The 26,423-nt window shown below is 38.8% G+C and overlaps 1 protein-coding gene across 1 annotated transcript in view; it reads right to left on the minus strand.

Moving 5' to 3' along the window:
* Positions 1–5,556: 5,556 nt before the first annotated feature.
* Positions 5,557–26,423, minus strand: part of LOC137140791 (aromatic-L-amino-acid decarboxylase-like) — a 67,348-nt gene continuing 46,481 nt past the window's right edge. Inside the window, 4 exon segments of the mRNA XM_067540365.1 lie at positions 5,557–7,236; positions 13,804–13,905; positions 22,130–22,228; positions 24,375–24,394. Coding sequence (XP_067396466.1) covers positions 7,027–7,236; positions 13,804–13,905; positions 22,130–22,228; positions 24,375–24,394 — 431 coding nt within the window. The 3' untranslated portion in view covers positions 5,557–7,026.

A 26,423-nucleotide genomic window follows, 5' to 3' on the forward strand; every position in this document is an offset into this window, starting at 1 on the left:
TGAGGTCATATCTTTATTGGACCAACTTCTGTTGGTGAGCGAGACAAGCTTTCAAGCTTACGCAGAGCTCTCCTTTAGGTCTGGGAAACATATTTAGCTGTGACACTGAGTATAAGGTGGAACAGATCGGTTGTACAAAGCCATAATTCCTACCCCACCTCCCTCCACAACTGGAGACGTGTTAACAGGCCACTTCACTTTGAATGGTCCCTTGAAATATGTGTTACCTAATGATGCTAAACAATCTGTGCCAATTTATATTTAGCTGTGACACTCTGAGTACATTTCCCAACACCACTGCATACAACATTTTCCTATTTTTCAGATGGTTCTTTATCAAGGTTTCTAGTATATAACTAGAATGGGCAAACCAATTCAAATAAAACACAATTGACCTGTAACTCTGCCTAAAATGCAAGCCTCTTGTGGTTCACAGGAGTTCGGGTAACTCCTTCCTCACTTCACTTTCATGCATCTTTGCACTTTCAGGTTTCAGCCAGGACCAGAATTATCAAGATACCATGGGAAGAGCTTCTCTTGTGCTTTCAAGCCCAGTGAAAAGCAAAAAGTGATTGAAACCACAAAAGCAAGCATATTCTTGCATGCCTTTCAGTCTAATTTAGTAGACTCAATTAAGATTCACTTTTCCTGAGTAATGAACTACTGGAAGGCCAATTGTCTTTTCCGCATCTGAATTTGGCTCAATAATTGTGACCATTCCATTATGGATTAGGAGGTTTCCAAGCCTCTGAGACCACCAGATTGGATTACTGCATTGTGCTCTTCATGGGGCTACCCCTGAAGATAATTTGGAAGATTAGCTCTTTTGATATCCATTTATTCTTTTAGTTTACCCCAAAAATGGCTGTGATACCTTACACCAGTTTAAGATCTACTCCCTAAATCTCCAAATTCTCCACTGGCTTCCAAGTGGAATTTGAAATATTGAGTTTGATCTATAAATCATTACGTTGTTTGGCTAGCTGAGACCATCCCTTTCTCCATCAGGGTAACAGGTCAGTGGGGTGTTTTTGCCCTAAAATTCCTTGGATTTAAAAATTTAGAAATTTGATAGTAGCTTGTACCCTGTAAAAGGCCACGGCATCAGGCACTCCCTTTCCTTGTTGATTTTATCGAGATTAAGTCTTTCGTGACACAGTGCAAAGCTCATCTCAATTTTAAGGTCACATGTTTAAGTCAAAGTATATGTCTTGCTTCTTCCAAGGACATATTATTTAGGCCAACTTTTGTCAATGTGGTTTGTACGTTGCCTTTTAGTTTGTCTAAACACACCCATGAATGTTTGATGGAGGCATTATGTAAAGTTGAAAGACAGGAAGTTCCTACTTTTATTGACTAAATGGGATGAGGCTTTCTGAAAACCTACTTGGCTGTCTATGTGCCAACATAAGAACTTTGAAGATACACTGAAGGTTTGGGCTCCAAAATTAGAATCACAAATGTGTGTTAAGTGTTTTTAAACAGTAACGCAGAATTTGTAAAAGCTATTAGTTTTATCTGGCTGCTTTATGCTTATCCTCAAGAAGTTAAACATGCTACTCTACTTCTTGCATTCAGCACGCATTGTCATCATGCAGCTTTAACTCAATCACAGACAAGGATTTAATTCCACACTGCCATTATACATGGGCATACTACAATCCTGCACAATCGATTTTTCATGATTTAGTAAAGCATGCTCATGTACAGCCACTAATAATGCAGAAAAAGCTTATATAACACGCCAAAGGCCTCTAACTATAACACTGCTTAAGGAAGGTTGATCTGATAATTACTAAAAATGGCACCTTCTTACCAATCTGATCTACTTCTTGTGTTTATTCAAAGTCCTCACTGGGGTTACTTCATAATGACTACCAGTTTTTTAATCTGCTTGATATTGCTGTTTAAAACTGCAGACCTACTGAATCTGAGTTGAGTATAGGATCCATCTCATTTTCCGATGGGTGTAATACCCAGAAAGTTCTGATGACGGAACCATTATTAATGGCAATTACACGACAGTCTGAGGGAGGTACAGGGTGTGGTAATATTTCTATTCTATTTTAGTGACTGGGGGCCAATTTTGCTGTTGTTTACATCTTGTGACTTTACTGCCTTCAGATTTCCCCCTTCGGTTACACTGAGTTAATTTCACTGCAGCTGTTGTTCAGACCAGAATTTGACCTACTGGATGTAATGACACCTCTAGATTGCAAGGTTATAGGAATCACTAGAAGATCAACATGTGGCTGTACATTTTTCAAAATGGTACCTACACCTAGGTGCAGGAGTGGATGTAAATTCATGAAGAGCCTGTTTAGTGTCAGGATGTTTCAGAGCAGTCTGAGGAAAGACAAAAGTTCCTAGGGGAACTATGTCTTGCAAGTCAATTCTTCTAAAGAACGCATGGAGTCGAATTCACTGCTGCTGAAAATTGGTGCATTGACTTCAATGGAGCTGCTGCTGCTGCTTAAAGCAATGGGAAATTTGGCCCATTAAACTATTTATGGTATACGTAAAATGGAGAAGGCTGGGTTAATAACAAAAGTAGGCAACACAACTGGCTTCATTTTTGTTAATTAATGCTGTAAATTAACCCTGCATATTTGGTTAACAGGCTTTGGATACAGATTTCAAGTCTAAGAGGCTTTCTAGACACGCAACGTACAATAAAAAAGCACTGAGAATCTAAACATTTTCCAGCCAAAGTCAAGCGACTCCAGGTATTCTAATTAGACACTAACCATAATTTGTGTTATTCTAGTGAATTTTTTCCCCCCCCCCATGTTCAATTTTTCAACTTTTTTGTTCTCCCTTGTATGTTTTAGATCCTGTCTTTTTGAGCATTTCAAGTATAAAGGTGTCTAAATACTTTAGAATACAGTTATAGAAGACAAACAGAGGGAAAAAGAGTAATATTGATAACACTCACAGAAGATGGTATATTTGTACTTTACAACAAAGAAAAATAACTAGTGAACAGAATCCAATATTAAAAAGCAAGAGTAGAACAGTAAAACTAATAATTTTATTGTAGTCAAATGCATTATATATTAGCAATAATCATCATTTTAGAATGTTGTAAACAGTAATATATTTTAATCTACTATCACAATAAGAATGACGTTGTATTAGCTAAGAAAAATCTGCAAGATTATTCAAAATTGCCTGATTATTTTATTTTCCCCCTCATCTAGCAGCTACATTATATCTTGTGGGATTTGGATATTCTGTTAAAGTGCTTTTACCAGGCTTCATAGTCATCATCGATGTTAAACAACATGAATCAGCCCACATTGTGTCAACTTTTGAACAAAAGGCACAATGGATCTGAGTTCAAGGATTGACCCAGCATTGGTTTCCAGAAGGCATTTCACCCACGAATGTATATTATAGCTGCATAAGACTAACATGAGGATTATGGCAAAAACAACGAGAGTTCAGTAGCACTTTAAAGACTAACAAATTTAATTTCAGTGGGCATAAGCTTTAATCACCTAGTTTTCACAAATGATGCTTTTGTTCTTGAACTGATTACATGGCCAGATATTTTTTTTCTTCAATAAAGTAATGTCAGCACTTCAGGCAACAATTATACCTTCCAATGCCCATCCTTTACCTTCCAGGGGAAAATGGGGTACAGGAAAGTGTGAAAAAAGCCTTCATAATTTGCTTATGAATTATAGCAGTCAAATCACCCCATGCATTTAGAAACAAGTAAATATGAAATACAGCTTTCTGCATGATGATGAGTAAGAGGCATTATAAATTTACAGACTTTTCACTTCTTGTTTTAAAATAAGCAAATATATTTTACTACATTTAGAATAATTTGTTATAAAAATGGCTATTCTTTTCCAAAATGGTTACTTAGGGTTTGGATCAGAGCTGCCTGCAAACAACTTTTTGGTAAAAATTTATTTCTGAATGAAATTTCGTTTTGTCAGAAATTTTCCTACCAGGTCTAGTAAGGACTCATGCTCAATGCAGTATTCCCTTCCATTATGCATTTCCTATTCAGTTACTATGAGACAGGTTTCAATTTCGGTTACAGTAGTAAACCCAGATTGATTCCTGTGGGTGATTCCTGAGTAAACTCCATTGATTTCTGTGGCATTATCCTGGATTTACACTTGTGACCAAGATCAGAATCTGACCTCTCTTGTCCTGCACAGAGCTGTTTATCTATTTACTGCATATAAAAATATTGGGCCATCTGGTGGAGAAGTTGTAATTCTTCTCTGGTTATCAGACACTTGTGTTTTCTAATGTGAAGCCTGTAAAAATTATTTCAGTTTGGGAGACCTATTGGCTAAGAAGCCAGGAGACAAAATGGCTTGCTTGGTTTTGAGACCAGAATAATGTATTTTTTTTATAGTTAAATCTTAAGAGGAACAATATGACAGCTAAAATCCTCAGCTTTACTCAGTGTGTTGAGTGCACAATGCACACAGTGCACCACATTCTGTGCTTAAGTATACTCTTAAAATTTCTCTTGAACTCCACTTAAGTCAATTAAGTTACTTTGAATTTATAATAGTGTAGCCAAGGGCAGTGTTTTGCTCAATCACCTGCCTGAATGTTGCCTACCTTTTCAGATTGATTTACTATATCTTGATTCTCTTTGTTGCATTTGAAATAAGTTTTTAAAAAATCCAGATCCAGAGAATTCTAGGGTCAGAAATGAGGATGAAGAGAAGGAAAAGCACAATGCATTTGCAATACAACCCTTCCAAAACCTCTGAAAGAGACTTTATGCTTAAGAACACTTATGGCCAAGAGAAGAAAAGATTTGAATAGATGCAAATACAGCAATGAAGCCTTTTTAACTACAGAAAAAGGATTGTAAAAGATTAGCTCTTTTGATATCCATTTATTCTTTTAGTTTACCCCAACAATGGCTGTCTGGAATTTATATTTTAAATAAGGTTCTTAGTAAGATCAGTGGTCCTGGGGATCATCCCCTGCAATATCTAAGTTCTATAATCTATAACAACGGGTAACATGATGGAGTGCTTGAACTGCACATTTCCTTTATTCTGTGGATTTAGCAGAATTTTAGGAACATATTTTCAACATGGACCTTGAATTATATTTATGGTTTACATTTATGAAAGTAATATTTCATACTCCAAAGATACTGTAGATAGAGCAAAAACTAACAGTGATGCAACAATATATCAGCTTTGATTAATGTCTGAACAGGAACAATATTTTGCAGTCACAATTACAGTGGTTTTATGTCAAAGAGATTTGTTGCATATTACAGCACATAGATTAGCAGCTTTAAAGACCACATCGCATCATGTCACACAACATAGTTTATATGATGAACGGTGCCTTAAAGACACCAAAGAAATTAATGGTCTCTTACAGCTTCTGTGTAGCTTCAGAGCAAATTAATTTTTGAGGTTTACATCGCTATACGTATGATATAGATTTAAGCAGGTTAGGCTCAAATGTAATTTCTATTTAAAACTGAAAAAGTGTGTGTGAACCTAACATCTGTTTTCAAAATTTAATTTTTCTTTTTAATGAAAACAATAGCTTTGACTGTAAACCTGTACTTGATGTGTTAAAAATCCCAGAACAGTAGCATTGTGCTAGTGCATGAGAAAAAGAGATCAAAACTGACCAGACTCTTTTCATTGTCCAGTCTGAGAAATTACAAACATACTCCAATTGCAGAAATGATTCAAAGTAAATTCATATTTTAATAATTTTACTGTTCAATATTCTGAGATGTTTAGTCGTCAATGATACTTTTTAAAAATGATTTTTATTTTGATTGTTCATTTAAAAACATGCATCCCTCTACATTTTTACTTGGTAATGGATTAGAGATCTTTTCAACATATTTTAATTTAAATTTGATTTTATCGAGTTAAATTGGTTTACATTTCTTTTTATTACAATAGTTTGACATTTAAATGCAAACTAATTATAATACATCATTCATTTAAAACATTTTAATCCATTTGTAGGAAATCTCTCACAAGTAAAATCTATCAAATCAACAGAAACATTTAAAGCATGACCACTGTAGGAGCACATCAGCCCCTTGGCAGCAGAGCTGGGTTCAGGGAGGGAAGGAGTGGGATGATTGTGAAGGGAGTATGTACCCCCTAGGAGCAAAAGAGAGTGGGGAAGGGGTTTTCTGGTGAAGGGGCCAAATGATCTGAGGCTGTGCAGATTCTCCTGTTCTCCTTTCCCACAAAGGGAGTATAAGAAGACTTGAGGTGGTTCTTCTATCTGGCAAAAGATTCCACTGGCACTAGATTCCAATGGCATCAGGTCTATGAACATTTCATTATTGAAGTCAAATCCAACTAAAATATGCCTATTCTTCAGTTAAAATGTGTTTCCAGTTCCCTAGTTACTTGCAGCATCCGTTAGGTAGTCAGAAGATACTACATTGATATGGGCCATAGAAGTACCTATGTAGACAGACAGAACTACCAAAATGCAGAACATTTCATTTTGAGAGGGTGGCTACCTCCAAAGCAAATCCTTTTAAGGGAAGCTGGGGGAATCTACATAGAAAATTCTTACATTAGAGGCTATTAGAGTTCCTCGAATTCCTTCCTTTCCATTGGCTCTGCCACCTAGGAAAGATTCTCCAAGGGCCGCTTACAAAACTACCATGGTAACAAATAGAACTGTAACAGGATAGTGCTCCACCGGTGTTATAATAAGGTAGTTTGGTCCTGTGTCCATAGGCAACAACACATAATGTTAAAACCATGTTATAGAACTCCATAGAGCCCTGATTTTTACAGGACCATAATATTGCTTGGTAACATGACTACAGCACTGCCTAGTTTCATCTATAAATCACTAAATCCAAAGCATGATATTATGCAGTGAGGAGACCATCTTACAGCAAAATTTGCTAATTTAGTTAGTGTATTTGGACCATATCATATCAATTTCTACATTTCCCCCTCGTAATTCCCCCTCCCACTACAGGAAACTTGTCAGCATGGAGAAAATCAATTAACACCCCTCAGTGCACCCCATTCCTCACTGATGCTGCTGTTCCTGTGCTTTCAGTAGTTCAGTTGCTAGCTTTGAGATGTGCTTCCAGGCAAACTGGATATGGACGGACTCCACTGTGCGGGAACAAACGACAAAACGTAGCACAAACTTTTCTCTCAGGTGACATGGAACCAGATGGATCTTCCTTGCCTCATTTATGCTTTTAAGAAGTGCCTCATTCAGTTCATTGGAGGCCTGAAATAATTGGAAACCAATAAACAAGAACTTTAAATACCGGTTTGGTATTTCTTGGTCCCACCAATCAGCACCATCTACCGAATTATAGCACCACCACCAGCTTGCACCCATTATTTCTTCCCGTGATCCAAATTCCTCAATCCTTTGCCACCAAAGGTTTGTGTGAATTGGTAGAGAAGTAGTGGTCTGGGGCATTTCTGATGGTAGACAAATTTTGGGGAACAGACGTCATCAATATCTGCAACTTTATGTGAACATTTCGTTATTTTAGCTGCATTTCTAATATTTTAAGAACTAATGAAAGACAATTAGGAAGAAATTTTGCAAAGAAATATTAATATTTGTGAACTAAATCCTACAGTCCTTTTCCAAGTACAACTCCCCTTGAAGACATGTTTGAATAGGAAGATAGAAAGGACGGGGGATGAGGCAGTTGAGCCAAATTCATGCAAATTAATGTCATTAAAATCAAGAAATGACTTTTGTATATATTAGCAGAAACCCTAAGAAAAAGGCTGCCTGAATTTCTGCATTGGTAGAGAATTTATTCCTCCATATAATACCTACTAGTGATGACCTGCAGCTTTGCCACTCAAGTTTATGGTTTTATGGTAAATATGAGCAAGGGTGGGAGTGTGTGTGCATGGTGTTGGAGATTTCATATTGATTTGTGAGAGTGGTGGCTAAGGGTATGTTGCAACAAGGGGCTGGGTGTATTTGGGTATTTTGTGTCAAACGAGTGTGGCAGTTGAGCCAAGTGATCCACCATCTGTGCAGTCTTCACACAACCAAGGACATTGTTTCATGCAAATTAACTGTAGAGTAAAGGCGGTGATTGGTTGCCTTTTCTTTGACATCCCAATGGTCTAAGACTTTTGGGATGACATAGATACATTACATTATATACCTTACAGTAGCTGTGCACTGTGCAGCTGTATTTTGCAAAGTCAAAATGGCTGAGAACTTAAAAGTTGGACATTAAGAGACCGTGAATCCCTGTCATGATTCATCTGGGTGATAGTCTAAACAAAAAGCCCTCAACCATGCTTATAGCTGTTTCCATCACTTCAAATGACTCTACAGATATTCTAGGCTTCAGAGTGACACAAAGACAGATGACAATCTTGGAATCGTATTATACAGATTACGTTATCAGACAGAGTTTTTTAGAAATATTAATACATAAATTCTCTCCATTTGTCAGGTAAGTAGTGGCAGATGGGGAAACTGAGGCAGAGAGGTTAAAATGACTTGCTGAAAGTCACAAAGGGAGTCTACCATGCATGAATCATTAGATTATGCCTCTTCCATTGCAGTGGCAGCTTGAAATGGCTTCTGTACTCTCCCCATTGCTGAGTGGTAGGGTTTGTTTTTGAGAGTGAGCAATGTAGTGCCAGTCCCAACTCCTCATGTCCCCACCAGTGTTTTTGAGAGGCCTGATCCCCCAATTGGACCGGATTGCTTGTTGACTAATACCACTCTAACATCTGAAAGAGCCATGATTATCAATTAGGGGTTGGGACTGAAACAAAAGTTGTCAGATTTTCCAGAAGAGAAATAAATTGTTTTAAATTAATCCTTTAAAAAAAAACCAAACCAAACCACAACACTCTCATGCACAAACTATCCAAAGAGATCCATTCCTGGGAGTTTTTCCTATATTAGCACTGCAGGATAAGACCCAAAATGCATACTTTTCTAAGGGTGTGTCTACACTGCCAGGCGCTGTGTTGGGCTGCATGGATCATTGCAGCAAGATTGATTGAGCGGGCAGTGGAGACCCACAGAGTTGATCCTGGAAGTGCTCTCCGATCAATGCAGTACAACCCCACCACTCAGAAAAGAGTAAGGCAGCGTCAACCGGAACATTAGTAAGTCAATGGGAAATATTCAAGCTACACTACGTAGCTTGTGAATCTCCTGTCGACGGCCGCCGGCACTGTAGACCAGGCCTTAGTCTTTTTATTATGCCCTTTTAGGGGAATGTACCAAACTCTTCTATCAGCAGGCTGGGAGTTACACCCTGAACCTTCCTGACTAGTTTGCAGTACTCTTTCAGGGTAGCCTTTGTTGACCTCAAGTGTTGTCAGTTGTTCACCGATACATCTGAGGTGCTGTAGCTGCCCCTGAGTCGCTAATGTCATACTGCTGGTAAAGGGGTGAAACAGGTTTTTGCTGGTGTCAGAACACTGCATTAAGCAATTCAGAAATGGACTGAATTAACCTGCAAAGTTTTCAGGGGAGATTTGCAAAGGTAGCACCTAAAGAATTTAGGAGCACAAAACCAGTGGGGTCTGTGATCCTAACTTCTACAGGGGAGAGTTACAAAACCACCTACTGAACACATGCTTTTGCTCTTTCAATACTATACACAGTGGCAAGCCTAACTAACCTCGCCCTTATGGAAACAAAACATACTGAAGATAATTGACAGTTTCCCCACTGTCAGAGGTGGGAAATGTCTTTTTCCACACACCCTTTGAACATGTTACAATAGATACGGTGCCAAATCAAAATTCTGTATGCAATTCACCCAGCACATTGCGGAATTTTGATTTTGGCAGGCCCTTATCTCTATAGAAAATCATCATAAAACTTCAGCTAGGCTCTCACCACTGCTCACTATGACAATGAACCAAACACACTGAATTTTGTGTTGGTGAGCTTTTTGTCCTGGGCACCACTGATTGTGACAGTGAAATATACATCTCTTTGTTCTGGATGATAATCCATCATAAAACCAACGATCATTTAGTCTATATTAAACATGAAGTTCAACAACACAGCATTAGCATTTAGGTACCAGTTATCTCATGTTAAGTTACTGCTCTCTGGAAAAAAAGCCGTGTACATCTTTCTTCTCTTGTATTCCCTCAGAAGCAGTTAGGGGCTGCTTTGACACTCTGGTGTCACATCAGATTGAAGTTAGTGATGACTAGTCCTCTCCCTGAGCTTTGGGAGGCCAGTAGCCGGTTCTGATCGAGCATGTCAGTTTTAATAAGACACGGTTCTTCCTGCCCCTTAGAGAAATGACCAGCTTTTCTCATATTCATCTGCACTCATGACAAGGAGACCAAAAATTAACCCGTTGACACATTAGCCCCCAGATTCTTCCTCTGGCATTTGGAGAGAGATCTACCACGTGATATCTAGGTATTATTAGTGCATCTGTTCAACAGCGTGAAAGGAAAAATGTACAGATTTAAGAGTCTTAATTAAGCAAGACAATAAAAATGTTTAATCAAAAACAAAAGAGGGAAAATGAACCTTTTCACTATCTTTAGATATTACATCAAGTTTTCTTTCCAGGTATTCTATATTATCACCCCAATTCTCCATCCAAGTAGTACAGAAAAACTGCAGGTGCATTAGATCTAAATGAGATTTTACTGGGAAATTAATAAATCTAAAACTTGATTTTGAAAGAGCGATTCGGAAAGTGAATAAACCCACAGACACAACAGTGGGCAAAAGTTTGTGCAAAAAAGTTCAAACCCAAAAAAAGAGGAGGGGCATATGTAGGCCTTGCTGCCTCCAAGTTGCTAAAGAACATAGCGTTTAAGCTAAAGCCAAGCCTTTATTCTGCAAAGTGTTCAAGACATCCAACATCTGCCCACTATTTCATAATTGACCATTATGAGGGTCTTACACACCTTCCTTTGACTCATCAGGGACAGAAGACTGGACTTAGATGGACCATTGGTCTGATCAAATATGACAATTCCTGTGTTGCCATGCTCCATTTCACCAAGAATGCTCCTTGAAAGTACATACAGAGCACTAACAGCTGTCACCGGACCTACAAAAATCTCTGTGTCTGTTTGTTCCATATTAGAAAATAGGTCTAAAAAAACATTTTCATGTCAGCAATAACATCCACAGACCCTATGCCTCAAAACCTTCCATCAAACTTTTGAAAAACTTATTAGAAAGAAAAAAAAATATTCAGAACTGTTAACAGGCCTTTATTAATCAGAAAGCTGCACAATACATGTTGCATCTGTTCTACTAGCAGGAGATATTTTTTATTGACAGCACAAACACATAAACTACTTTACAACCCTAGATCAGCCCAGCCTTTCCTGAAGCCCTCACTGTTAGACATTCATCTTGACTCCTCAACCCGTTGCATGAAACCCAGGTAATTCAGCTAATTGAACAAGCAAGAAAAGAATGTCTGAAAGATAACATCATGTAATCAAAAGAGGCTGGATTTGTTTGTGAGTCTCAAGAAAAACTAAAAGCACATTTAGGTGCTTTTATGAGGAATCTCATCATTTGTTGTTCAGATTCAGTGCTCCAGTTCAGCCCATTAAAGTGCAAGTTCCATCTCCATCGTTAGTTAGTACTGAATTGAGTTTTGGACTTGAAGTAGGGATTTTGGCCTCTTTTATGATGTATAAAGAATACATGTGTACGCTCCCCAATGTACAGCATTTACTTTGAGTAGAGAATCAATTTTGAGTGTTTACAAGTAAGTCTCTTAATGGAATTTATGAATAACAAGAAATTTAGCACTCAGACGGACCTATTTTTTTTTGTTCTGAATATTAACAGAACAAAGTAAACTCTTTAAACTTTACATATAGTTGAAACTCACTGACATCTTGTGTATAGGCTGTATTTGAATAAATTAGGTTGTAATTAAGCTAAGTTATAAACTATTGTTGTAGCTAATTATTATAATTATACAGGCTACAAACAGGTTCTGGTCACTATCTCTGGTCACACTGAAGTGGAGTTACTATGATGTCAGAATTAACAGCAAATCATCAGCCTTCCTCCACATATAATTTGCATGCTACAAATCTATTGGTTTGAATGAGTCAGTGGTCTGAGAGAGATTGGACTCATGTGTCAAGCCTCAACCGTCCTTGCTCCTCAAAGGTTCTAGGCCTTAGAATATCTGTATGTGAAAGGCTGCCCATAGCACTGCTGTCTCCACTCCACTGTGCACGGAGGCAGCACTGTCTCCCTAACAGCCCCTTTCCCCACTCCTGAACTCCTGCTTCCCTCTGCTCTACCTCCTCACATTCTCCCCCCCATCTCCTAACATTCTCCTAATTATATGTCATGGCCACTTCCTTCTGGTACTGCTTTCTGGTGTCTGGAGAGGGGGCTATGTTTGAGGAGGATTAGGAAACAGACGTGCATAATCCTGAGGGAAATTATGGCTGTGTGAGAGGATGAGGGTTGCATTAGAGAGACTGGTGCGATGCAAATGGGAGGGCCTGTGGTGGGATATAAGGTGTAGGGAAGGAGACCAGTCCCTGAGAGATGTCTCTGATGTAATGGAATGGCCCTGCGATACTGCCATCGTACTCGGAGGAGCCAAAGGAGAAGGGCCATTGGGAGTCTTTCAAGTGTGGATGTCTTGTCACTAGTTCTCCATCCCAGGTCCCTGCCCAGTGTACTGCTCTGTTCTCCGCAACATAGAACTCGCCGGCACATAACCATATTCCCACCTACCTCTCATGTTGCATGCTTATCCCTGGTCTTCTTCCCTATATCCCCAGTCACACACCCTGACATGTTCCCCCTCCAAACACCACCACAGAACCCTCCAGTAATATTCCTCTATGCTGTCCCATGGTGGTCTAGTTGTCCTCTGGGATTTTATAGATAGCCACATGTACAAAAAAAGTGAATATCATCTTTTTCTTTTCAATTATGACAGTAGAATTCTGCTTTCATATTCTGGAAGGTTATTTGCCAAATTAGATTATATATTTAAAAAATATTTAAAAGTTTTTTGTTTGTTTGTTTGTTTTTAAATATCCTGTATCTTGAATAACTAACCCAATAAGCCAACTGAAAATTAAGTGCCAGATTCACCAATGTATCCTGGCTCATATGTGCTGATCTGGTGATGCGAGGCAACTGTAAGCCTAATTTAAAGATCAATGCTTTGTGCTGCTCCAGAGTTCCCCAAAACATACTGGTGAATCTGGCTCTAAAAGCTAAAATAAAATAAAGATTTATTGTAGATACTTCTCATCTTCAAATTATGAGAAATATTATATGATAATTCTCTGTGTGTTTCTGGTTTAGTCTTCATGCATGACATTTTAATAATATAACCTCGCAAAAAAAAATCCCCCCAAAAAAACTTGTTTCCAGAATATCCACCTCCCCCTATATTAAGATGGCACTGAGGTTAAGAGTACATTCAATAACTTAAGCTTAAAAAAAAAAACCACATTGCAGGATGTTGTAATTATTCCCAAACCAAGTATTATATATTTAGGGCTGAACTTTATCATAATTCTATGGCTATTGCATAGTGTCAATACAGGCAGTGTTATGCTCGTTCAGTTGCCTTTTAACTGTGTATTTCCATAGCTTATCATTCTGGGATTTCTTTAAATTTAATCTTACACTAAAAAAAGAATCTGGCTCAAGATTACTTCTTTGATCCACTTTGGTTTGTGTAGTATATCATGAGTTTTTTACAACTTAAAATAAATAAATAGGTTAACTATAACAATATGTAGTCCAGTGCAATATATCAAATCAATACCTAAAAAAACCAAGATGGAACAATAGAAGCCATTGCTATTTTACCTTTAGTCGGAAGCACACTAGCCCCAGTGTGACTTCAGCACAGATCTCAAATCGTTCATCCTGAAGTACCAAATTTTCAAATTCATGCGACAGTTTTACATGCTAGAGAGAGAAAGAGAGCACTTTCTATATTGTATCAATCAGATTCATCAAAAAATAACATTTATCAAGCTGTTCCCATACTCTGCCCTCCCATCCTTTACAAAAACTTCTAAGAAGCCACATACATTAACACTTTGTCTGCTCATATTAATTTACATCTTGTTCATGACTTTTAGAGACTTTATAGGTCAGAAATCTTCTTACTTGTTTGGTACTTCTGGCCCACTGGACCTACTGAGGCATTTCTAATGTACTTGTCACAGTAGTATCTAGACACAATTGTAAAATATCATGCCAATTTATGGTGTCACATTAATAGTAGTAATTCCAAGTAATAACTTTTTCTTTTATCCTAAGCTAAAACAGGGTTGAGATGCTCCCCTGTCCCCAGAGCTGCCATGTACATAGATCATGTGTGTGTGTCTGTGTATAAAGACGATGCTGTTTATTTTAGAAATCAGATATATCAAGAAAAATACCAATAGTGTAGAACAGTAACAATCTGGGAAGTCCTAACATCCATGCAATGTCTAACATTCTTTTGCCCCAAATTACACACACGCACGCGTGCGCACACACTCACACACACACACACACACACACACACACACACACTTAAAAAACTTGTATTACGGTTGCAAACTGAAAACACACAGAATTCAGGAAATGACAAAATTAAGCAATACCACTGTCGATATTATGCATGCTCTATATATAAAAGTATATATTTAGCAGCCTAAGGAGCAGAGGCTAAGTAAGGGGTAGATGTGGGAGCACAGCTCCCTGTTGGTATGAACTCCTAGTTTTTCTGCCTGTAGATGGAGGAGCAGGAAAAAGAATAGGTATCCCGGTTGTGCCACTTCTACTCAAAGAACTTCTACTCTACTTCCCTCACCCAGTTCTCCATACCATCCCATTGGAGGTACAGGTGCACAGCACCTTTGAAGAACAAACCATTGGAGTTACACATTTTTTGCACACCATCACAACTCCTCATGTGGTTAGGCACATGTGGAGGAAAGGTTTTTAAAGTTAATGATAGCTTTCTGATGTTTGTCTATTTCTTAAAATAGAAAAACCTTGTATAATTTAGAACTTTCAGATTATGTGCACTGATAGTCCATGGAACCAGCTGTTCTTACTGCTGTTATTACTTCCTCCCCACTTTTTATTACATTGATTTGTTTCGTCTTGGTATAAATCAGACTGGATGCTGTTCTAGGAAGGGATCATCAGTTCTTGTAGAACAATAAGACCCCAATCCTGTCTGAACCACATAGGCACCACCAAATATAAATAACAATGGGTTCTTCATGACTGCTAAAGATATAAGTAATATATAAATATATGTAGATTATATTTTATACTGTAACATACATTCTGTATCCTGATATAACCATATATTCCATATCAGTAGCCTGAATTGCACCTCATAAAGCCCTATGGAATGGGGGTCTATCAGGACATAACTGGGTCCTGTATATGTATACACTTTACAGAACTCCCCTTGACTTTAATGGGGACAGAATTTCACCTGTTCTGTGTTGTATGTGCTTTAGTTAGGTGTGATATAATTAAATTAGTGGGCAAAATCTTGAAGGCTTAACTTAATTTTTACTCAGTCCTTGGACAAAGGTCTCACTGATTTCAACAGCCATTTTGCCTAAGTAAGAACTGAATAAAAACTTAGTAAAGTGTTCAGGATTTGGCTCATTTTAAGTGGTTTGTACGGAAAACTCCAAATAGTTACTATACATTTTTCTGGATGACATTTCTGTCCGTTTTTGCACTAAAGGGTTCGCTAGACAATAAAATAAAATAAGCATAAAGCAAAACAAAATCAAAATGGTTCAAGTTTTTTGCATTCCTGAATGGATACTATAGAAGAAATAAGAAAAGTAACTAGTTGCAATACAATTGTATTTAACCGAGGGAGAACTTTAATAACAGCAGTAATCAGTAAAGACATTGGGGGTGCCAAGTGCTTTGGATTTTACACCTCTGGAAAGTGCTGTTTACATATTACCCAAAAGTTTCAGCATGCTATACCATTGAGTTAATCACAATTGCCAAAGGCATGCACTCCTGAACCAGGAAGAATTGCTTATGATTGCTTTCCCAAAGACTGCTGCAGTGATAATAATCCAAACTACAGTAAATACAAAAGAGTTGAACATTATTGGGATTTGAAGCTTAAAATCCACAAGACCAAAGGGATTTTAGAGTTTAGGCCTCTCTCTCCATTTGCAATTGAAACTGTGGTACCTAGGTACTGCAGCAGAATTAAGATAATTCACAACAGGACAACAGGATATAGGATTGAGATATCTATCAGCAATATGTGAAAATTGTAAGAATAAAGTCCTGCCAGATGAACTGAGGGCACGCTCACTGGGAAGGGAAGATCACATATTGTTCTTAGATTCCTGCTATGTTGAGATACAAATGGAGTAGTTATTGATGGAGTGAAGCCTTAACTCCAAATTGCTTTGGTTTTGAAGCCTGAGTCCTACCATGCTCTGAACATTATGTAGAGTAGGTTTTAAAATTTGATTTCATTTTTTAAATATAAAAGAACTGTAGCTGTTACTGTTTATGGTACTGTCCTTCCATAGAAACTGTACACCTCCTTCAGAGCATAGCTTCTAGGACTGTGGGGCCTGGGCCACACAATGGTGATCTGCAGAGCTCTTGCTGCTAGTCAGTGGGAGCTGACTGGTCTGCCTCTTGATACAGGTTATCCTCTTTATTTCCAGCTGATAAATGTAATGAAAACCAGCTAAAAATACTTTCCTAACATTTTCCAGCTAAGCAACTGCTGTCCTTACTGGGGATATAGAAGGGGGGTGTTGTGGGATCGCAAACAGAATGGGGCCTGGTCCATGTGATTGTGAATAGGAGAAGAGGTGGTCTGTTTCATTGTGAATGGTGAAGGGAGACAGTTTATGTGATCATGAATGAGAGAGAGGTAGGCTCACGAGGCACTCTCTTTATTAAGATTTGGGCCACGCAGTTAAAAAGTTAGCAGACTCATGCTGTAAAGGCATTTGAACACTGTATGTTAGTTTCAGTTGCAAATCCTTCAAAAGCTGCTATGGTTTAGCATATTGATGGCAGATTGCCTAATGTGTTACGGTCACCAGAATGTTTGTGTACACACAAACTTACATAACATCTCTTGTATGCTTCTTCATCTCTTCCTTGCTTCCTACAACTTTCTCCTCTCAGGCTTCTCTGAATCTCATCTTGGCAGCCTTCCCAAACCATCCAAAATACTACCACCAAAATCACCCTTCTCTCCTGCCATTTGTACCAGGTCACTCCCCAGTTCAGATTCCATCACTGGCATTGTACAGAATTTGAACATGAAGACAATTCTGCCTCCTCATTTGTTTGTGCTTTTCACAAAACGCAGCTTGTCTGCTGCTGCTTCCCCAATTCTCAACCTGAGGCCACCTTCTGCTGTCTCCCCCCATGTTTGCAACAGTCTCCCTCTTGAATCCCAAACAACAAGCCTGTTTTTCATTAAAATCCCTCCTTACACACACACAGTCCTGTGAAGCTCCCCCCCACACACACACCCACCCACCCACCCCTGTGAAGGCTTTCAAAGAAAATTCATTTAATTTAAAAAATGGCACTATGAGATTACACCTTCATCTAGTCATCAGGCCTGTGATTTTGACTATGGGTCCATACAGAAATCATACATAAATAGGTTTGCTAGGGCCTGGCTGGAGACAGCAAGGGGTGGAGGCATCACACTCCAGAGTGTTTCTTGGTGGCGTATCTGCTCACAGGTAGCTCAAGTCAAGACTGAGTGGACCCTGCAGCAGTCTGGAATCAAGAGGATGCAAAAAATGTCTTAAACACACCTTCCGTCCTGCCCCCATAGACTCCCCTTTTTCTGGGCTGCGAGGTTTGCATGCACCACTGTGAAGGGCAGCACTAAATCACACCTGATGCAGTGTTTGCCCTGGTTGTCTAATTTCAGTTGTAAATTTTTGGAGCAAGGACTGTGTTTTCCTCTAAACTGGAATTTGGGCAGGACACCAAGGTTGAAACCTTAATTTTGTGGAAAAAAATGCCATGAGATCATTAACAAATGCTTTTATCATTCATGCAAAAGATGGCATTCCCAAAAAGCACAGTGATCCATAACAGCATGCTTGGGCAAGGGTTCAGTACTGGGAAGAGTGCCAGCTACTGAATCACCAATAACGCTTTACTTAACACATGTAGTGTCCCTCTGAGTTCTCACATCTAATTACTGACCCAGCCCAAGCCTGTTTATCTTATGAAAATTTGACTAGATCACCACCTGAAGTGGTACAGCTGCAGAGAGAGAAGAGCAATCCACTCTATATGTCCTTGCAACTGGTCCTTGAGATCTGCTGTTAGTTTTATACAGAATTCAGTCCTCTGTCATTGGTGAAGAACAAAAGAACTGTTTACTGCAAAAAGTATGTTCAGTCCAATTGCTTTTGAAACTCCTATGGATGTATTTGAATAAATGAATCAGAACCTTCATAGGGGTCATAGGTTAAAAAAGGAAAAGACTTTAAAAGATATAGCTATGGAACAGATACTACAGACAGGAAAGAAAGTTAGTTTCTCAACTGGCTCAAGACCCCCTAACATGACTTACAGCAGTACAGTACTAGCTTACTCTCAAGTGGTTTAAAAATGGACAAATTTCTGCTTTGAGTCTCACATTTCACATCTCATTCCCCCCATACACCCTCTTTAAACTGTTTAGTTTGCAGTATGTAAATATTCCATTTGTAAATGATGGTGAGTATAAACTGAAAGGTTTTAGAAGAAAAAAATTATGCTATAATTAAACCAAAGTCACCCATGCTTCTATCCCTCTCCCCTCACCAGATTTCAGAGGCCAAGCTCTACCCCAACGCAGGAATGTCTACACTGCTATTTTTAGCCCTGCTGCCGGAACCCCATGAGTCCAAGTCAGTTGATCCAGGCTCTGAGACTCAGCACCTCAGGTTTTTCTTTGCCGTGTAGATCTAAATACACAGGGCTGCAGGATTTATACGTGTCTTGTTTCACTGCAGTGTGTGACCAAGTGTAAGAAACAAAACAAAAAAACACTCTTTTTTGTCTCTCTAAATGCTGATTGAGAAATAGTTCTGGTAACTTCAGGGATCATCTTGTGGCATAAATGAAGCACCAAGTGTGACCCACAAGCTAATACTGGCTGTTCTCTTTAGAAGGATTGCCTTGACCAGCACTGGGACTATGAAAACTGTTATTTTTGAGATGTTACCATATGTTTAAATGGAAAAGAACATCCCAAGGCCTGGAATTATACAAGTTCCTAAAGACTGACAAGGAGTGGGAAAGTGTGATTAAATTTCAAGAGACTTTTCATTTGGGAAACTGTTTACATCTTTGCAATGTAATCCAGTACCAGAGTTTCTAACATTCCTACACCACCAAAAGAAAATTTACCACACTATTTTTGGGAATAAAGAACAGCTTTTGGAAAGAGGAGGGGAGGGAAACAGGGAAGAGAGGTATGAAACACATTACAACTGCTTTTGGTGGGCATTGGTACAGTTTGCAACAATATTGCAATGTTTACTAAGGCAACTGATCTACAAGACCAGTCCTGTCATCTAGATTACTAAACAGTAAAAGCTCAGTCAGTCCTTGTTCCAGTGAGAATGGAGAGACAAGAGGTTTTTTTTAGGAAAGCAGCAAAACCCAGGGAAGGTGATGAGCCATCTTTCATTCCAGACGGAAGAAATCAAGTCTAAATTAATCACTCCACTTAGGTATTCATTCAGCCAAATTCTACTCTCAGTTACACCTGTGTAACTCTACTGACGTATCAAATGCGAGGTCATAATTTGGCCATGTCTTTTTTTGCAGAACTATATCCCCCGGCTCTTTCTAATGCTCAAGGAAATAAAATTACACACACACACACACACACACACACACACACACACACACACACACACACACACACACACACACACACACACACACACACACACACCCCTCAGCAAGTCTGTAAAGACCTAATCTAAAACATTAAACTAAAAAGTTAAATTAGAAAGAAGGAAAAAAGTCTATTCAGGAACATGAAGACCCACATTCATCCCTGTTCATCGCTACGGAAGTTAATAGCTTTACAAAAGTGGTGCATTTGCCATGATATTTCTGTGTCTGCTGGAAGTGCATTGCCAGAGATTATGGGAAAATCCCGCCTTCAAAAAATATCTAAAAAGGCAAGTATTTGCTCTCTAAGCTCATAGGGAAATGTTTGGGTGATGGGAAAAGAGAGAAAGGCCAGGCAAGTTTCTTGAATGTTACTAATAAGGTATTAACACTAATCCAATAAAGTACATGTAATCAATCAATCAATCAATCAATCAACTCTGCCACCAGGAGAATATGAGATTTAGTGCTGCTTAAAACCTTAACAGTAAATTGAATTAATTGCCATCTGCAAAACCTGAGCTGGGAGACCAATGCAGTGAAAGCTGCAATAAAGGCTAATGTATAACAAACAACGAGCCCATTTTCACTTCCATATGTGACACAGAGGAGATCCAAAATTTCACTTTGGATTGTATCAGAGGGGATAAACAGCCACTTTTATTGTTCCCAAAATATGTTTCTCCAAAACATAAGAAGGATCAAAATCCCATTTAGATTGTTGTCCATGGACCCAAAGGAAATTACCAGGGATCTACGTGGAGAAGAAAATGAAAACCAAACCAAAATAAAAAGCATAAAACTTCCATTTATCCTTTTTTTGCTACAGTAGTGGCATCCATCTTCTCACTAAATAGCCTGCATAGGGTACTGAAAGAAGAAAACTGTAGTACCAGTCCTGCTTTTGTTAAGGATTATGTCTCCCTGGGAGAGTTTGACACATCTGTGCATACACACACTCCCACCAAGAACAAGCAGAATTAGTGGATCGATAGCAAATTAAATATTAGTCTCTACTTCTGTAAACTTTGAACTGGATCCTCAGCTAGTGTAACTGCAGGATATGGCCCTGTATCTTTATCTTTGCCAGAAGTTTCTCTTGTGTTTGGAAACATGGAAGATATTTTGCAGTTTTACTTTATATTTACAACAGAAGTACGTACATCACATAGCACAACAGCACATGCATTTGCAGTGATGACAAACTACCTTGTAGCCAAAGCAGGAGTATCCCCAATGCTTATTCATAATGATGATAAATTGTAATCTGCAGACGACCATATCCTAAAGGCACTTATATGCAGGAAACAACTGAAACTATAGCTTCAGTCAAACTAGATAACATGCTTAGTAAATCATGGGAGCACACACAAATCCTAACACCCTAATCCTGACCCTAATGTATGATAAATATGTGACCACTAACAAACTAAGGCAGCAATTAAAAGTCTTGGCTTTATTTTGAATGATCCCACTAATGTGCTGTGGCATCATTCCGGGGAAGTTGTGGACCCCTGACTCAGAAAAAGCCATGCCTCACATCCTCTCAAGGTTGTGCCACAAGATGACCAATGGCTGTAACCCCAATGATCATAACTGCTGTAAAAACAACGAGAGTTCTGTGGTACTTTAAAGACTAGCAAATTTAATATTTGCAGACATAAGCTTTCGAGAGACTTCAGCTCTCTTCTTCAGATGCAGTGATACAGAAAATAGCTAACACAGAGGCATCTTATAGATATCCAGGTGCATTGAGAACAATGGGGGGAGGTGGAGTCCGATACTTAAGACCTAATGACAACCATTGAGTAGGTGGTGAGAATGGGTGAGCAAAGTAATTTACCTTGGGTAGTGAGATAGCCACTCCAAGTTTCTGTTTAAACCCAGTTTGAATGTGTCAAGTTTGCAGATCATTTCTAATTCAGCAGTTTCTCTGAACAAGGTAAATTACTGAAGAAGAGAGTTGAAGTCTCTTGAAAGCTTATGTCTGCAAATATTAAATTTGTTAGTCTTTAAACTGCCACAGAACTCTCGTTGTTTTTGCTGTATACAGACTAACATGGCTACCCCTCTGGACTATAACTACTGTAATAGGACATAGGGTGACAGGCAGGCCCTCAGATGAACTGAGCTGTGCAATAACTCTGTTTACACATGCAGATGTACACATGCAGAAGGTAAATAGATGTAGATTCCTATTAAGTCCCTCTTCCCTCCCTATCCCCAACACAAATTCTCCCATGAAATAAAAGAACGTCACCTTACGGATGTACTCCTGTAGTCCCGCGACTCCATACATCCTAAACACAAACCACATTTTCAGGGAACGGAATCTTCGGCCAAGAGGGATTTGCCAGTTCTGCAAGTAGAATGAGTATCACATTTGAGAAGGAAGGGTCTCCACGTCAGAAGTCATCATTCCTGGTACAGTACAGTTTATACATCCCGGTTTGGCACAGACCACAGTTCAAGCTTCTAGACGCTCACTGTATAATAATTTTAGAGGTAGATCAAATTATGAAAGATTATTCTAGTTATAGCAAATACATTGGCACGGTCAACACCCAACTGTGGAAAGGAGAGGAGGTATCCGAAGATAGGGATCATGAGGCAAAGCACATATTGCTTTTACACCCAAAACTCCCATAAAAGTTTCCACAAGATGCTCAGCACCTTGCAAGATAGGGCGTATGGACAAAAACTTACCATGAAGGGTCCATATAAACATTTTTTTTTTAAAATAAAGTTTTAAGAAATAAAGATTTTCATGTTAGGAGAAAATACATTTACAATTGGTTTTTAAAACAACATATTATGTACCATGGTTTGATGAAAATATCTTCAGGAAGATTCCTTCTGTTGGGCAAGCTTAGAGCTATCAGTCATATTGAATCATAGAAATGTAGGGCTAGAAGGGACCTTGAGAAGCCACCAAGTCCAGCCGCCTGTGTTGTGGCGGAACCAAGTAAATCTAGACCATCCTTGACAAGTGTTTGTCCAACCTGTTTTTAAAAACCTCCAGTAATGGGGATTCCACAACCTCCCTTGGAAATCTATTCCAGAACTTAACTACCCTTATAGTTAGAAAGTTCCCTCTTTCGCCTCTCCGCCCCAGTTTCTAATCTAAAGCTCCCTTGCTGCAGATTAAGTGCATTACTTCTTGTCCTACCTTCAGTGGACATGGACAACAATTCATCACCGTACTCTTTGTAACAGCCCTTAACATATATGAAGACAGTTATCGGATCCGCCCATAGTCTTCTCTTCTCAACATTAAACATATCTAGTTTTTTTAACCTTTCCTCATAGATAGGTTTTCTAAACCTTTTATAATTTTTGTTGCTCTCCTCTGGACCCCATTTTGTCCACATCTTTCCTAAAGTGTGGTGCCCAGAACTGGATACAGCTTGATCTTGATGAATTCAGACCAATTCTCCAATTTGTCAAGGTTGTTTTGAGTTCTAATCCTGTCCTCCAAAGCGTTTGCAACCCTCCCGCCCCCCTTCTTGATGTCATCTGAGATTTTATAAGCATTCCCTCCGCTCCATTATCCAAGTTACTAACTACAATATTGTATAGTACCGGACTGAGACACAGCTGACCTCTGTGGGATGCCACTAGATACACCCTCATAGTTTGAAAGCAACCATTGATACTCTGCGTATGGTCTTTCAACCTGTTGTGTACCCACTTTATAGTAATTGCATCTAGACCACATGTCCCTGTTTTGCTTATGAGAATGTCATATGGGACTATGTCACAAACCTTACTAAAATCAAGATATATCACATCTACTGCTTCCCCCCATCCTCTCGACCAGTAACTCTGTCAAAGATGGAAATTACATTGGTTTGGGATGATTTGTTTTTGACAAATCCATGATGGCTATTCTTTATAATCCTATTGTCCTCTAGCTGCTTACAAATTAATTGTTTCATAATTTGTTCCAGTATCTTTCCAGGTATTGAAGTTAGGCTGACTGGTATATAATTCCCTGCATCCTCTTTGTTTTTAACATAGGTACATACTTACCCTCCTCCAGTCTTCTGCAACCACACCTGTCCTTCAGGAGTTCTAAAAGATAATTGCTAATGGTTCCAAAATTGCTTCAGCTAGTTCATTAGGTACCCAAGGATGAATTTCATTAGAAGTTGAATACATCTAACTTACCTAAATATTCTTTAACTAGTTATTTCCTTGTTTTGGCTTCCATTCCTTCCCCTTTACTGTTAATTGGTATATATCTGTACCATCACATCCTAGGAGAGGGGACTTTTACCCTTCAACAAAAGGTTTTACAAATAAACAGGGACTGGAGTTTTAGATTTTCCTGGTTTGAGGAATTATCAAGGAAATAGCAAGCTGAGCCTCTTTCACAGAAAAAAAAAAAGATGAAGCTAACTCTGAGTTATTATAGGGACAATTAAAAGAAAAACATATTTTTAGAAAAGCTACCATATATAAATGAATATTATTATTATTATTATTGAGGGCACTGTACTTACCCTATAATCTGTAACAAGCCCTGTAAAGTGCAAGAAAAATAATTTAAATCTATTTACTGTAACAGCAAAAAACCACAATCTGCTATTTCATTGCCACCATACACTTTGGCCATGATCCTGCGAGGTTCTCAGTGGTGTTGAGTATCATGGCAGTTGAGGGCACGGAGTACTCCACAATTGGCGGAATTAGGCAAGCAGATTTCAAGAGGAGAAATGAGGCTCTCCTTTCTATTATATTTGGAATCATGTTAATGATGACACGCCAAATACACTATTTGTCTTCCTCTCATAAGGGGACACTTGCCTGGGAAGTACTGAATAATACACCTGTCAGTAATTTGACTTGAAACAGGAGTTCACTGCCTCAAAGTAGAATCTGGAGGAAGAGTAGTAACAGGTCATCACAGGATCTCAGTCATAAAACTGCCATAGTATTCACTTTAGGGAATTGGAAACATCTTCAAGAAGGATTTTGTGCTGTTGATCACCGCACTCTGCTCAGTCACACACTTACAGCTAGTACTTGAGTCTGTAGGACAAGTAGTTGAGACTGCTAAATGATAACTGCTCATCAATTATACTTGCACAATAATGCTTTGCTCTTCACTTTTACTATTACTACCTGATCCTCCCCACTTCCCATATTCATTTGCTTCATTATCTTGTTGCTTCTTGTGATGACTGTAAACTCTTTAGGGCAATGACTGTCTCTTTACTAGATGTTTGTATAGCACCTAGGACAATGAGGCACTCATCTCTGTTTGGGCCCCTTCAGGACTCCTTCTATTGACCTAGTGGAAGACCAGTTGGGCCTCAGATGAGTCACAAGGCAATTTGATAGCATTCTTTTCTTTTACATCTCAGTGGCTATTTTAATTCAGCTGTCACAAGACTGGTAGCGAAGAGTAAGGCAACTGGTGATGGGAAGTTAATTATATGTTGCTGTAAGGGGCAGCATCTAATGATCTACTAGGAACCCCTTTCGTAAGCTGTGAAGTACAAAGCAATCAATGATTAGTCCTTGTTCTAGTGATTATACGCCTTATTCTTACATCTGTATTTAACCAGGAGGAATTGAATTGTGGGTGCGCATGTGGTATTCACAAGAGAGTATCAAGCGGTTTCCTTCTAACACTGCCATTAGGATCTGACCTATACTTTCGGTTGCCAGGCAGGCCAGTACAGTTTTCCCGGTGTGAGGAAGCAAATCACACACAATTATAATTACTGACAAAATAAAGACTTTCCTCTTTTGGGCACATGTAATTGTTACATGGTTATTAAGAGTAATTGCACTAGATTGATATTTTTTGCCCATCAGTTAAATTCCTGAGTGACAGATAAAGGAGATTTAAAGTGGCACCCTGTTTTCCTTGTAAGCCATGGTTGAAATTTTCAAATTGGGGCGCACACAGTTAGGCACCAAGATCCATAATTAGGCACCTAAATAAAAGTAGTCTGATTTTCAGAAGTGCTGATCTCCCACAAATCCCATTGAAGTCAATAGCAACAGCAGCCTGTGGCCGCTCAGCAGCTTTGAAAATCATGCCGCTTCTACTTAGGTGCCTAAATATGCATTTAACAGCTCCACTTTCGGCACATGAATTTGAAAAATGTGGCTCTTATTTCTGGGAAATGGCTGGCAGATAGGGACGGGATACAGAGCAATTAATCTCCTAAACTGCTGATTCAAATCTGGATCAGGTTGGTAATGACTAAGAGATGTTGTCGTTTGATGACCTTTGTGGAATCTTCTGTTGAGTTACATGTCAGATCAGATCAGAAAAAAACACAACCACAGAAGGTGGCAGTCTAAGGAGAGGAAAAAGCATAAAGACTGAACTGACCTGCCCTTAGGTGGAACTTCTAGGTCAATTAGGAAACACTTTGATGACAGTGTTAAGGAGGACTTGCTTTTTTTTCTGCTGTCACTCTACCTTGTGAGATTAGAAGACCTCTGATTCCAGTGCTGTCAATTTCACAGTGTTCATGAGAACTAATATTCACTTTAATTTTTTTTAAAAGAGCAGATTTTCACATAAGGTAGGT

This window comes from Emydura macquarii, unplaced genomic scaffold, assembly GCF_026122565.2.
Source record: "Emydura macquarii macquarii isolate MOO-44397 ecotype Brisbane River unplaced genomic scaffold, CSIRO-AGI_Emac_v2 contig_3, whole genome shotgun sequence".
Classification (NCBI taxonomy): domain Eukaryota; kingdom Metazoa; phylum Chordata; order Testudines; family Chelidae; genus Emydura; species Emydura macquarii.